Here is a 14,246-nt window from a genome sequence, read left to right on the forward strand (position 1 = left end):
TTAGTAGAGATGGGGTTTTATCATGTTGGCCAGGCTAGTCTCAAACTCCTGACCTCGTGATCTGTCCACCTCGGCCTCCCAAAGTACTAAGATTATAGGCGTAAGCCACTGCGTCTGGCCCTCCTCAACAGTTCTCACATCTCACATCTCCTATAGATAAGTGGTCACTAAGCAGCCTACCTCTGTCACAGTGTTATGTGGGCAATCGTTCACAACATTTTTTATTTGATTTTTTTTATTATTAAATACTATTTGGAAGAACCTGTTAAGGACCAACACATTTGGACTAAAAAAGATGGCTGAAACTGCTGAAGTGTTAGAGTGTGAAGCAGACAGGGAGTCCCGCCTCACCAGACAACTAGGGAAGCTGAAATTGACTGGCTGGCTTTCATGAGGAAGGAGGAGTCAGTTTCCATGGCATGGACACAACACTCTGGATGGTGAAGACTGCCTGCCAGCACAGAGCTCCTCGAATTTCACACCATACAGTAAGTGTTTTTATATTACCCTCTCTTATTTACTATAGTTATTAAAGATCACTCACATGTATTAGAACTGATATTTATTGACTACTTTGCACTTGATTTCCTATCTTTCTGGTAGATGTGTCTCTACCAGAAAGATAGGAAATCAAGTGCATTTAATCAGATTCACAAGGATTGGTTGCTAAAAGAGCCAACTGATACATTTCAGTAGTCAAGGCTAGGCTAGTGAATTTATACATTTTCTGCAAACAAATGTTGTTTTTGCTTTGTAGAAAGCCTCTAATTAATAGTTATTTGTTTTTTAAAAGCCGTTTTATTAAGATACAATTCACATACCATAAAATTGGATTCATTTAAAGTATACAAGTCAGTGGGTTTTGGCATTTTGGAGTTGTGAAAGTATCTAATCTAGTTTTAGAACATTTCACCACCCCAAAAAGAAATCCTGAAATTATCAGCAGTCACTCCGCCCCACCACCCCCCAGCCTCCATCCCAGCCCTAAGCTGTTTGTAATATACATTCTAGCTGTCTAGATTTGCTTATTCTGGGCATTCCACATACATGGAAGTATACAATATGTGGTCTTTTGTTACTGGCTTCTTTTACTTAGCATGTTGATTCAGGGTTCATCTATAAAGCACGTATCAGTACTTCATTTCTTTTTATTGTCAAATAATAATCCATTATATGGATATTCCACATTTTGTGTATCTATTCATCTATTCATCATCTAACAAACCTTTGGGATGTTTCCACTTTTGCCTATTACAAATAATGCTTCTACAAACATTCATGTACAAATGTTTATATGGATATGTGTTTTTCTTCTCTTGGGTATATAGCCCATTGGAATACTCAGACTTTTCCATTTCGAAACTTACTACAAAGCTACAGTAATCAGGACTGTGTAGTACTAGCATGAAGATAGATATTTAGAGCAATGGAGTAAAGTTGATAGTGCAGAAAAAATTCCCTACATTTATGTTCAATTGTTTTGTGACAAATATGTCATGCATAAAAATCAACTCAAAATAATGTAAGACTTAAAACTATAAAACTCTTAGAGGAAAACACAGGAATAAATATCTGTGAAGGAGAAGACCAGCTTCATTCTTTTATGTGTAGATATCCAGTTGTCTCGGCATCATTTGCTGAAAAGACTATTACTTTGTCACTGAATTGTCCTGACATGCTTATTGGAATCAGCAAGTGTGAGTCCTCTAACTGTTCTCTTTCAAGATTGTTTTGAGGTCCGGGCGCGGTGGCTCAGGCCTGTAATCCCAGCACTTTGAGAGGCCGAGGCGGGCAGATCATGAGGTCAAGAGATCAAAACCACCCTGACCAAAATGGTGAAACCCCGTCTCTACTAAAAAATACAAAAAAATTAGCTGGGCATGGTGGTGCGCGCCTGCAGTCCCAGCTACTCAGGAGGCGCAGGCAGGAGAATTGCTTGAAACCAGAAAACGGAAGTTGCAGTGAGCCGGGATTGTGCCATTGCACTCCAGCCTGTCTCAAAAAAAAAAGGTTGTTTTGGTTCTTCTGAGTCCCTTGCATTTCTATATGATTTTTTAGAATCAGGTTTTCCATTTCTCTGGAAATAAATTTTGTTGCACGATGCTTCCACTTGAATTGCAACTCACCCCTGGGAAGTTATGGAATCTTGGCATGAACTCAAACGTGGGACAAACGGGGTTGGTTGAAGTATAAACCTGCTTAAAGCCTTCTAGGAAGCGAACGACTTCTAGATACTGATTTTAAAATGGTTTTGTTTTAGCGGCACCTTCAGATTAAAAACACTCTAGCATTTTTGTTTACTATTTTATCAGTGATCGAACACTCCAGTGTAAGGGATTTCTATAAAAATGAGTTTTAAAAGTAAAATGCAGTCTGTGTCATCTTCTCTCTTACTTAACATAGTATGTACAGAGCGCACTTGTTTCACAAAACATGCCCAATCCTTGTCCTGCCCACCCAAAGATTCTGTTTCCTTTTGGACTGAGGCCTAGGTGTCTGTATTTTTAAAAATCCACTGCTGATTCTCAGGTAGCCCCTATGTTGGGAACAGCTGCCACATCTTTACTCCCTTGTCAGCTCTCCAGTCTTGCTTCCTGCCAGCCTATACCCTACTTTTCAGTCACAGAGACATTGCTACTTAGAGTGTGGTAAGTGAGGTAGTAGTGCTGTGAGAACTTGTTACAAATGCAGAATCTCAGGTTCCAGGCCTACTAAATCAGAATCTGCATTTTAACAAGATCTCCAATGATTTGGATACATCAGACATTGTCATACTGGGGTCTACAGGACAAATCTGGCTCACCCTGTTTTTGTAGGCCCGTGGTTCACTACATAAGGTGTTGAACCTCCATGGGCTAGCATAGTGAGACTCTCAGAGCAAGCCCAGACAATGCCCTCTGCCCCTGCTGCCCTCTCAGCAGTCCGCAGCTGTGCCTGGCCACTCCCCGAGGCCCTGCTGGTCACCACCTACACAATGGGGACTCTGCTGGGGGCAACTGCTGGTACTGAACAGTGGAATCTTAGTATGGGAGTGAGTGGTTCCATGAGCTGCCTTGTCTCCTGCCTGCTAACTGGAGATGACTTCTCCAGGAAGAGAGAGAGCTCACTGGCATCTGAGCATCACTAGGGTGGAGTGAAACTGACCATCTCATCCACCAGGCCCTTCCTCCTTAGGCCTATCCTCATATCCTTAAGAATATCTCCAGCTGAGGGCTCCTGGGTACAAAGAGGGTGGAAAGATTCACCCCAGGCAAGTGGGGCAGGGTGGGGCAGGAGTTTTTATACAATAGACTCTTGGCATAATTTTTTTCTCCTTTTTTTTTCCTCTTTTTTTTTTTTTTTTCTCTTGGCATAATTTTTTTCTCCTTTTTTTTCCTCTTTTTTTTTCTCTTGGCATAAACACATTTACTATTTTGCTCTTTACAGAAAAAGTTTGTTGATCCTTGATTTACACATTAGGAACTACTTGCCCTTTGCAGTGTGTGACTCCAGCCACAGATGCTGTCCTTCAGTTGGGGAATCCTCCACCGCCACCAGTAGCCAATTTGTCTCTGACTCATCCCTTCAGGACCCAGCTTAGACTACTTTTAGAGAAAGCTCCTTTTACTTCCTAGTCTTTGTGAATTGCTCTTTCTCTCTGTCCCCTGGGCATTTAGAGCATTGCATTTTAATTACCTTTACTTTTCTTTCTCTCCTAGGGCTGTTCTCACGTTTCAAGGCATTCACCTGGCGGGCTTACTACATCAAAGATGGCTGGGCCCCCATCAAGAGTTTCAGATTCAGTAAGGCTGAGGCTGAGCCCAATAATTTGCATTTCTAACAAGTTCCCAGGGGCTGCTGTTCGTCACAGTTTGTGAAGTTGACTCCAGCTTCTCCTTGTGATCCCAACTTAAATCTTGAGATAAGGGACAGTCCCAATGGTCCCATCTCAAGTGGCACTCTCTCCACTCTCGTTTTCTATCTCAGCCCCTTATTTGTTTACATCAGCAGCTCTTAACCTTTATGCTGTCATAGATTCTTTATACTCTTAAAAATTATTGTGAGCCTCAGAGCACTTTTGTTTATATGGGTTATAGCTATCAATTTACTCTATTGGAAATTAAAACTGAGAAAACTTTTAAATATTGATTAGTTCTTTTAAAAGGCTGTAATAAACTTATTACACATAATATAAATGACATTTTATTAAAATAAATATATTTTCCAAAACAAAAGAAATGTGACTAGTCACATAGGTTTACTGTCCCCTGCCCAATCTCTTTAATATCTGACTTAATAGAAGACAGCTGGATTCTTGTATCTGCTTCTGCATTCAGTTTGTTGTTTTGGTTAAAGTAAATAAAGACAATCTGGTCATATATAGAGAGATACACACACAAACACACATATGTATATGATATGTATACTCACACATATATACATATATAATTATATCTAATATGTGTGTATACACACATGTACATATATAATAATATATAATATATATACATATATATTATATATACATATATATGTATATATGTACTCATGTATATTATAATATACGTGCATACATATAATATACACATGTATATATTATATATATAAAGTTGAAAAAGGAGGAATATTTTCAGATAGTTGTGGATATTTGATACTACAACAAAATTGTATAAGTGGTAATGTCTTAAAGGTTAGTTGCAATGTGGAATCTGAAATGATATCAATGCACTTTCTATACTGTTTTATTAAAATCCATTAGTCTATCAAATGGACCTCTTTATTGATGCATGATTTCATAACATCCTACCTTTTTCATGGAAAATATTGGTCTATATGGTGATAAATATTTTCTAAATGTTCACACATTTCATTGTACAATATTCTAAAAACACATTTATTAAGTAATCAAAGATTAAGATTTAATAAAAATATTTCTATCTTTCTCATTTAAGATGTTCCTATGTAACTGGCTTTTTAAAATTTACTCTGAGTGTCTGGTGAATGGCATGATTACAGGTCCAGTTTGGTGTCACTGCCTTGCTTCATGCTAAGGTGTCAGCTGTTTCCTACACTGTCGTTTTTGAGCATAACATTAATAACAACTTTTAGGTATTTATTTGTGTGTTTGCATGTCCATCTCAACTGGTGTAACAGTACTAATAACATTAATTTCCATGGAGCACCTGCTCTGTGTCCAATATAAATTTTTATAGGAATTGACATTTATCCTTACAACAACCCTGACAGATTATATCCATTTTATAGATAAGAAAGAAAAGGCACAGGATTATACAGGTAACGTAAGGGAACACTACTAGAACTCTGAAGTAGAAGTAGGAAATAGCATTGGAGGGTGGTTTGAGGCCAGATAGCAGTGTGTCAGCCCGTGAGTTTAGACATAATCCTGTGTGCAGTGGAAGCCACCAATAGGAGTTTTAGGATAGGAGACAGGCACACACTAACCACAGGAGCTAAGGTTTAAGTACACACTCATTCCACACATATGAGGCAAACTTAGAGGCAAATACATGCATCAGGAAAGGAAGTAAATGATACAGAGGTCTATGGGATTACTCTCTAGAATAAAGGGTTACATAGAATTTCCTAAGTGGCATGTCTCTTCCACAGTTGTTTTCTGTCATGGAATTGACCAAAATGTCAGACATGACAAAGCTTCACCAAGCTGTGGCTGCTGGAGACCACAGCTTAGTGAAGAGGATTTTGAAGAAAGGTCTCTGTGACCCAAACTACAAAGATGTAGACTGGAATGACCGGACCCCACTTCACTGGGCTGCAAGCAAAGGTGAGTGGGCAATCCTTCAGTAGATCTGTCCTTTTGAGTCCACCATTCATTCATGAGGATATGAATGTGGGGGAGTGGAAGAAACATCTCTTTAGAGTCAGATGGAACATTCCTTTCTCACTCTTTCTTTTCTTTATTTCCTTCTTTCTTTCTTTCTTTCTTTCTCTTTCTTTCTTTCTCTCTTTCTCTCTTTCTTTCTCTCCTCTCTCTTTCTTTCTTTCTTTCTTTCTTCCTTCCTTTCTTTCTTTCTTTCTTTCTTTCTTTCTTTCTTTATTTCTTTCCCTTCCCTCCTTCCTTCCTTCCTTCCTTCCTTCCTTCCTCTCTCTCTCTCTCTTTCTCTCTTTCTCTCTTTTTTTTCTTTTGGAGACAGAGTCTCACTCTATCATCCAGGCTGGAGTGCAGTGTCATAATCTTGGCTCACTACAACCTCTGCCTCCCCTGTTCAAGCAATTCTCCTGCCACAACCCACCAAGTAGCTAAGATTGCAGGTGTGTGCCACCACGCCCAGCGAATTTTTGTATTTTTAATGGAGATGGTGTTTCTCCATGTTGGCCAGTTTAACTCCTGACCTAAAGTGATCCACCCGCCTCAGCCTCCTAAAGTGCTGGGATTACAGGCATGAGCCACCAAGCCTGGCCCCAGATGGAACATTTTAATCCTCACATCACAGCTTATTAGTTGTAGCACCTCAAGCAAGTTATTTACTGTCTCTGGGCCTCAGATTATTCACCTAATTAACACATGCAGGAATGCCACCTTGGAGCCCTGTGATGGAGATTCAGTAAAATAATGAGTGTACAGTGCCTATCATGTAGTCTGCTCTCAGTTAATATTAGTCCTTTGCCCTCTCAACAAGAATAGAGCATCACAAAGAAAGATAGGGAATTTGTTTCGTTCATCACCAAATCCCTCATGCCTGACATAGCTCGGTTGCAGAATTGGAGGAGGATAGAGGCAAAAATCCAGACAATGGGCTTCTCAAAGGCTTTGGTAATAGAAAGCCATTAAAGAATGTTAAGTAAGAAAGTGCTGTGGTCAACTTTATGTTTTAAACATTTATTGTGATTTCTGTGTGAAGAATGGGTTGACAAGAAGCAAGGCTGGCTGCAGAGAAATTAGTTGGGATATTTTTGCAAAAATCTAAGTACAAAGTGATGGTAGTTTTACCGAAGCACCTTTTAGTGAACATTTGCTATGTGTTGGGCACTGTGTTGTGTACTTCATGTCTGTGATTTCACCTGCACTCCACAAGAATTCAATGATATAAGGGGTGATATCCTTAAGTTGCAAATGAGGAAACTGGCCTCAGATATCTGTTTCTTGTCTGAGGTGCCACTTGTTACAAGTGGGACTGTCAGGATATGAAATCACATCAGCCAGAAAGCCTGTGCTCTTAACCTGTGCTACTTGTCATGTAAGTATGACTTAAAATATTTGGTTTTGACTCAGCGTTGAGACTGCCAAAAGCAGAATGAGCCTTACCAATAGGCAGGTTGTGTGGCCTGAGAGAAAGAAAGATTCCTATGCAGGGCCTGCGGCAATGCACCAGGGAGGGGAGTGTCCTGGAAGGAGGACAGGGAAGGCTTGTAGGGCTCAGGCCCTAGGTGGGAGCAAGGTTCATAGGGTGATGTAGGGCACTGAGTCCCTGGTGAGAAGAGGGAAAAGAGAGGGAGGGATGATGATAGGAAACTGGAGGCTCCTCAAAGGCAAAGTTTCCCGTTCTACTGTGTTACCTAGGCTGGCCCTGGCCTCAGGCCACTCAGGACATCTTTATCCTAACCTCGTTCTGTTTCTTCCTGGTACATCTAAGGGCAAATGGAGATGATACGGCTCCTGATAGAATATGGAGCCAGGCCCTGCCTGGTTACCAGTGTGGGCTGGACTCCAGCTCATTTTGCAGCGGAATCAGGCCATCTGAATGTACTCAAAGCTCTCCATGCATTGCATGCTGCCATCGACGCCCCCGACTTCTTTGGAGACACACCAAAGAGGATTGCACAGATCTATGGGCAGAAAGCCTGTGTGGCATTTCTGGAAAAGTAAGTTTATGTATTTTTTCCACCTATAGAAGGAGCAGAGGAAAAGGAGCCTGTGATCAAGATCTTGGCTGATTCTGTGGCCTCAGGTCAATGAAAAGGAAATCAGGAAATCCAGTCAATGGACTATTATTTTTATTGATTTTTTTAGTTGAGTTATTTTTACTAATGTTTCACTAAAAAGACTAGTTTGGGGGTCAAAGCTATATTAACATGTTGTTTTAGATTACACAAAAATTATCTCAGATAAGAGAATTGGGATACCAAGTTTGAAGGTGGGACATGGTGCAAGAATCACGTCCTTCGGCTTTCCGAAAGGCATCCAAACTAGCTGTGTGACCTTGTGCAAGTGAAGGCAGCTTCCTGATCCTCAGTTTTCTCATATTTAAAATGAGGCAGGTGAATTAGATTTCTATTTCTCAGTACACTCCTATCTTTTAAAACTTCTTCGTTCATCTGTGAATGCCCTGCTTACGCACACACCAAAGAACTTATCTCTCTCCTGTTTATTTTTTTCAGCCAAGCACTGAAACATAAGTAAGCACCAATAATTTGCATAACAATTATAGCTCTGAGAGGGATAGGACAAAATTTGGAAACTTAGAATTTGATTGTTTTGACAAGCAATTAATACAAGAGAAAGTAAAGTATCAGTGAGGGCATCGTTGCTTGGAAACCGAATGATGTAGACAGCAATCCTATCTACAGGGGCTGTTCATGATGGGGTGCCCTCCAAAGAACCTGAAAATCTAGTTTATTCAGAAAGTTGAACTAGTGAAAATTTTGCCATGATGCAATTAGTTATCTATGGAAGTAACCCAAGAGACATTCTCTTAAAGGTAATGTCTTACATTAAAAATATCCAGTATCACAATCGAGATGATTTGGAGAGTAAAGAAGCAGAACCTTAAGTCCTGACTCACAGACTCACTTTTCCCCACTTTCAGCCATCATCCCCTACATTCAATGATCTCCATCTGCAGTGGACCTCAGCATCAGCAGACATTGTTCTTTGAACTTTTAAAATCCTAACATGCGATAATGTGACCATAGCTCTTTTCTCTTTATCAGTTCCTGGATTATCACACAGGTCTTTGAATTCATCAAAGTCTCTTGTCATTGAACTTCTCCTTTTTCTCCTAATCTGTCACCTTTCTGAAAGTCTCACTAAATTTCTTCTACCATCTGGGTACCATAATAGACTCTGTTCTTCCACTCTCTTCCCACTATTCCTGCTATTAATTCCCAACCCAGCATATAACCCAAAATTCCCAACCTTAGATGAATGTCTGTCTTCTCCACTTCTATGCTTGTTCAGTTAGGTAAAATCCCACATGTAAATATATGGTATCAACACTAGTTTGAATATTTCCACCTTTCTTTGAGCCCTCAGAGCAGCTTAGCTATCTCTTCCTAACCTACTCCTTCATTGGCAATTACAAAGCCCCATCACCTCAGTCTGTCTCTGAGATACTCCTTATACATTAGAAAGAATTTTGAAGCCATGGGTTACACATTGCTCAACTCCCACACCTGCAGGGTTTATGTACATTTACATAAAAACATTTACATCAGTTCCTTCTTGCCATCTTGTCTCTCCTTTGTAAAGTGTTATTCCTCCATATAGACTCTTGATTCAGTCCTTTGTGTCTTCTGGAAGACCATTCATTACTCATGTGTTCTTTGTTACATCTTTACTCTTTCTCTTGTATTTTTAGTGTTTTTCTTTTCGCCTCCCTATGACGTCTTTTTGGACTATGAGCATGTTCAAATAGATATCATTAAACACACAAAAAGTCAGAGGCCCTTCTGAATTCTGTTGTCTTTCTTCTTCCCTACATGTCTAAGCTACTTGAAAGCTAATCTACTTTTATTTTAATCCAAAAGGAAAAGCACTCATACTCTCAGAGTGTCCAACATGTTTTACAGTAATAATTTGTGTAAAAAATCGAATTTTTTAGTAGTTGTATTTTTTATTGTGATGAAAAACTCATAACATAAAATTTGCCGTATTAACTGTGCCTAAAGTGTACAGTTCATTGGTGTTATGGACATTTACATTGTTGTGAAACAGATCTCCAGAACTTTTTCAACTTGCAAAACTGAAACTCCATACCCATTAAACAACTTCCCTTTTTGTCTTCTCCCCAGTAGAATAGAATTTCTCTATATAAATCAAGAAACACCTCAATTCTTTAGTAGTTTGTGTTTGCAAAATCTAAGATCATGGTAAACATTAAGTTCTTTAAATTTGGGGGAAGGACAACATGTCCCTCCCCTGACTTGTTAGCAATCAAATTGAGTAGGTTTAAGTTCTCTGTTAATTGGAAGGATTTATTATTTCATTTTGATCCAGAGGGGAGAGGTGCATTTTGAATATCAAAATTAGATTAGCTTTGAGTTTGTACTAAGTTGGGAATGGAATAGATTTTCATAAAGTATGTATGCCTCATTGTAAATGTCAACTGTCTTTAGGTCTGCTTGTAAAAGTTTCAAAATATGTTTTTCTCTCAGAAGGCAACGTTATTTCATTTGCTTGAATGTTATGATAGGAATGCTTACTGATATTACTTGATAGTCATATATAGCCTTGGAACTTTAACATATGTGTGTGTGTGTGTGTGTGTGTGTGTGTGTGTGTGTGTGTATAACTGTAGTAGTATTAATAATGATAGTTTTACTTCTTTGAAACATTACATTTGAGGAAGCTTTTATTTAAAAAAGCTTATCTATGTAATTGTCTCCACTTCTTCATCCCTCACCCACACTTCGGACTTCTTCCCCTATCCTTGTACCAAATCAGCTGTCACCCAAGTCATCAGGGAGCTCCTTGTGCTATATCAATTGCCTCTTCTCAATTCATATCTTACCTCCACTTAATTCAGTATTTAATATTCCTGAAACTCTTCTCCCTTGCTTTATTTGATGCTACTCTCTTTTAGTTTTCTTTTACCTCCCTGATAATTTCTTATGACTTTCAGATATGTTTTTTCTAAGAGTAAATCTCATGATATATTCTTGCATGCCTTTTAAATGCTGACATCCCTCAGGGTCCTGTCCCTGGCTGTCCTCTACTGACTTTCTCTAGGTAATCTCAGCCCCTCCCTAGTGACCAGGGATGAACATGAAATATGACCCCAACATAACTGAAAGGCAGGAGGAGTGCTTTCCTCCAAATAGTGGGAGTGCTATTGCCAAGAAAAGTAGGCAGACAGTGTTGAGCCGGCAAAAACAACAAAGGTCAGTCACATCATGTGTTAGTCATCTCTATTTATCAGTTCCCACTAAGAACTTCCCTTCTGACAGAAGGCTTAGGAAGAAGAATCCTGAATTAAGGGGGAATTAACCTGGGTTTTGAAAGATAGTGGACTGATGGAGGAGGGAGAAAAACTGTTGATTCAGAGTGAAGGCACCAACACGGAAATGTGCATAGGTTGTGTGTATATGTGAGAAGGCGAGGGATAGTGGAGGGACAGTGTAGGGATGAATGGCCTGCCTAAGCAGAGCATTCGCACTAGAGAGGAATGGAGGACAAGGTCAGGTGAGGGGGTGGGTAACCACAGTGAGCCCAGTAAGCCAGGCAAGCAGAAGAGTATGAGCTCATCAGGGGATTCACAAGCTGGAATAGATGCATTAGCAATTTACTTGTGTAGTAGAGGAGTCGGCAGTGGTACTGTGTGGCATTGAAGACGGTTAGACTTTAGGCAAGGGGATTACTTAAGGAATTTCTTATTGATTCACATTTTGAGTAAGTTAGCTCCTGGGATAGGTGATGAAGAAAAAGGATGTAAGAGAACTTCAAAAGAAACCTAGACACTATGTGGTCATTTTCTGAATATCCTAGGAATTATTGGGAGACAATTTGGCTTTTGATTCAGTCCCCTAAGTGATAAACCAATCATTTAGCAAACATTTTTGCATTCTACTGTGTGTGTGTCATTGAGTTAGACACTAAAAAGGACCTAAAATAAACCAGATATAGTGCTAGACATCCAGAAGTTTAACTGCCTGGGAGAAGAAATAACTTGTTTACATAAATAACACTAATTCAAGGCAGAGAGTGACTAGGCAGAGGAGGGACTGGTGTGGTCTGAAATTTGAAACATCACCTCTAGCTTGGGTTGAAGGACTAGCAAGTTTTCTGTCCTTTGAATGAACTGTGCTTTTTATAATGGTTTGCACTTAAAATGCTATTTGCCTTGTCTATACCATTATCTGCCCTTTTAAGTTTCATTTGTCCTCATATTGGTTCAAATTTTATTTCTGTAAAGTGACTCTTCCAAGTGCCTTTAAGCAAGTCACATACTCACTTTTGCCTCATACAAAACTGTATATGTGTGTATTTCCCATTGTCTATGTGTGTATAATGCTCTATTTATTTAAATGTCTATTTATCCATCCATCTATCCATTTACAATAATCTATATTTTTACATAATCCATACATACATATAATATATATGTGATTATGAGTCATTCTCATCTTCTTCCTTATATGTTTCTGTACTTTTACATTTTATACAAGGAACACACATCACTTTTATAATTACAAAAAAAACAACTAAAAACAAAGGAAAACAATCTTCCAATAATATGCAGGGTGCTCTATACATGTGAGCATTTCAAGAATTAGTGGCACTTTCTTCAAGCTAAATGACTATCTTTGAGTCTGTTAACATCTTACTCAGGTCACACAATTTTTCTTCCCCTCCAAGTAGTTTCTTTAGTGTCTGAGACCTTCCCTAAATGTATGCTTGGAATTGCTCAAACTTGGCCTCCTTCCTTCTCAACTGAACTGCTGTATGCAGAGCCTGTGAAGAGAGCCCAATTTCAAGTCTGGGGCAGGCTCTCCTGCTCCAAGTTCAGAAGCCCCTCTCTTCTTTCCTAGGGCAGAGCCCGAGTGCCAGGACCACCGCCGTGCTGCCCACCAGAAGGGGCTGCCTCTGGATGAGCGTGATGAAGACTGGGATGCCAAGAAAAGGGAGCTGGAGCGGTCTCTTCCTTCCCTAAATCAAAACATGAATAAAAAGAATAAGAAAAGTCGAGGCCCTACCAGGCCCAGCAATACCAAAGAGAAGACAGTATGAGAACTCAAACTTATATTTTCTGTCAGGGGACTTTCCCTGGTGCCAGAATTGAGGCTGTTAGGCTTGGTGGTCTTTCCATGACTTCACTCGTGGACCCTTACCCACCTGGTTTCTGCAAAAGCCCATGGACCTGTCATTAGGTGCTGTCTACATGGACTGTTGTCTCCTGGCTAGCACCAACAGTGTACAACAATTTCCAGGAGAGGACACAACCTGCTTGCTTTTGTCATTAGCGGTTTGCACAGTCAGCATCTTCTGTCCCCTCCCCCCCAACAATGATAGAATTTCAGGCACACGGAAATTCTGCCATGAATTAACTTCATCTCTGATATCTAACAAGATAATATAAAATAATGAACATGTAATTATGGGTCTACTTTTTCAACTGTAAACTTTGGGAAATTAAATTCAGATCAGATAATTCCAATAAAAAATTGCATCCAAATTGAGATGCAAAATGCACATTAGATTTCAAACACTTAGTACAAAAATATAAAATGTCTCACTAAAAATATTTAATATTAATTGTATGTTGAAATGATAATATCGTGGATATTGGGTCGAATGAAATATATTACCAAAATGAATTTTACTTTTTTCCTTTTACTTTTTTAAACATGTGACTACTAGAATGTTTAAAATTACCCATGTGGTTTTCATTTTATTTCTATCAGACAGTCCTGCTATTAAACTCAAACAACATGTTAAGCTTCCACTAGGAGACTAGTCTGGTGTATTTTACCTTCCCTGGCTGCTCCACATTTTAGATATACTAATTTCTCTGCCTATATCAATTTATTTAGCTATCGAATATCTTTATTACACATTCATCAATTAATGTTTGCATTAATACAGCCCATGCTTAGTTTGAATTTTCTGGAATGAAAAAAAATGCTTGAATATCTTATAGGAAAGCAGTATAGCTAGAAAGGATACCTTTCCTTGTGATGATCTACCCCTGAGCATCAATCCCTTTCTCTATGCTCTACAGTGTAGACTGGTTCATGCTTTGGACCACTACAAACATTGGAAGACACCTGACTTGAGCTGGACTAATAAGATTCTCTTGGCTACTTGAAAAGAAGTCCTCGTGAGAGGCTAGACCAGTAGCATATGTCTTCAGAAGTATGGTGTGGCTAATTCTACTTAAGAGCTGAGGAAGGGTACAGAGGTGCTCTACACAAAGGACAAGAAGGCTGAGGAAAAGACAAAAAGAGATAGGTTGGTAGATACATGAATAGATAGATAGATCAGATAGATAGATTGACAGCCAGATAGATAGATAGATAGATAGATAGATGATAGATAGATAGATAGATGATAGATAGATAGATGATAGATA

At 39.2% G+C, this 14,246-nt stretch overlaps 1 protein-coding gene across 1 annotated transcript; it reads left to right on the top strand.

Annotated features, from left to right (window-relative positions):
- The first annotated feature begins 327 nt into the window (after positions 1-327).
- On the top strand, positions 328-13,491 carry ANKRD66 (ankyrin repeat domain 66). Its single transcript, XM_032299612.1, has 4 exons — positions 328-488; positions 5,608-5,782; positions 7,593-7,821; positions 12,706-13,491. The coding sequence occupies exons 1-4, from the start codon at positions 420-422 to the stop codon at positions 12,902-12,904; spliced, it is 672 nt and encodes a 223-aa protein (XP_032155503.1). The 5' UTR covers positions 328-419; the 3' UTR covers positions 12,905-13,491.
- Positions 13,492-14,246: the final 755 nt, after the last annotated feature.

The sequence above is a fragment of the Sapajus apella genome, unplaced genomic scaffold, assembly GCF_009761245.1.
Source record: "Sapajus apella isolate SASKATOON/1434 unplaced genomic scaffold, GSC_monkey_1.0 scaffold41, whole genome shotgun sequence".
Classification (NCBI taxonomy): domain Eukaryota; kingdom Metazoa; phylum Chordata; class Mammalia; order Primates; family Cebidae; genus Sapajus; species Sapajus apella.

Excerpts from the sequence above, each read along its gene's own strand:
- ANKRD66 (XM_032299612.1), top strand. The coding sequence starts at position 420 with ATGGACACAACACTCTGGATGGTGAAGACTGCCTGCCAGCACAGAGCT. Across the intron at positions 5,783-7,592 it reads TCACTGGGCTGCAAGCAAAG|GGCAAATGGAGATGATACGG; the intron begins GTGAGTGGGCAA and ends GGTACATCTAAG. Across the intron at positions 7,822-12,705 it reads TGTGTGGCATTTCTGGAAAA|GGCAGAGCCCGAGTGCCAGG; the intron begins GTAAGTTTATGT and ends CTTCTTTCCTAG.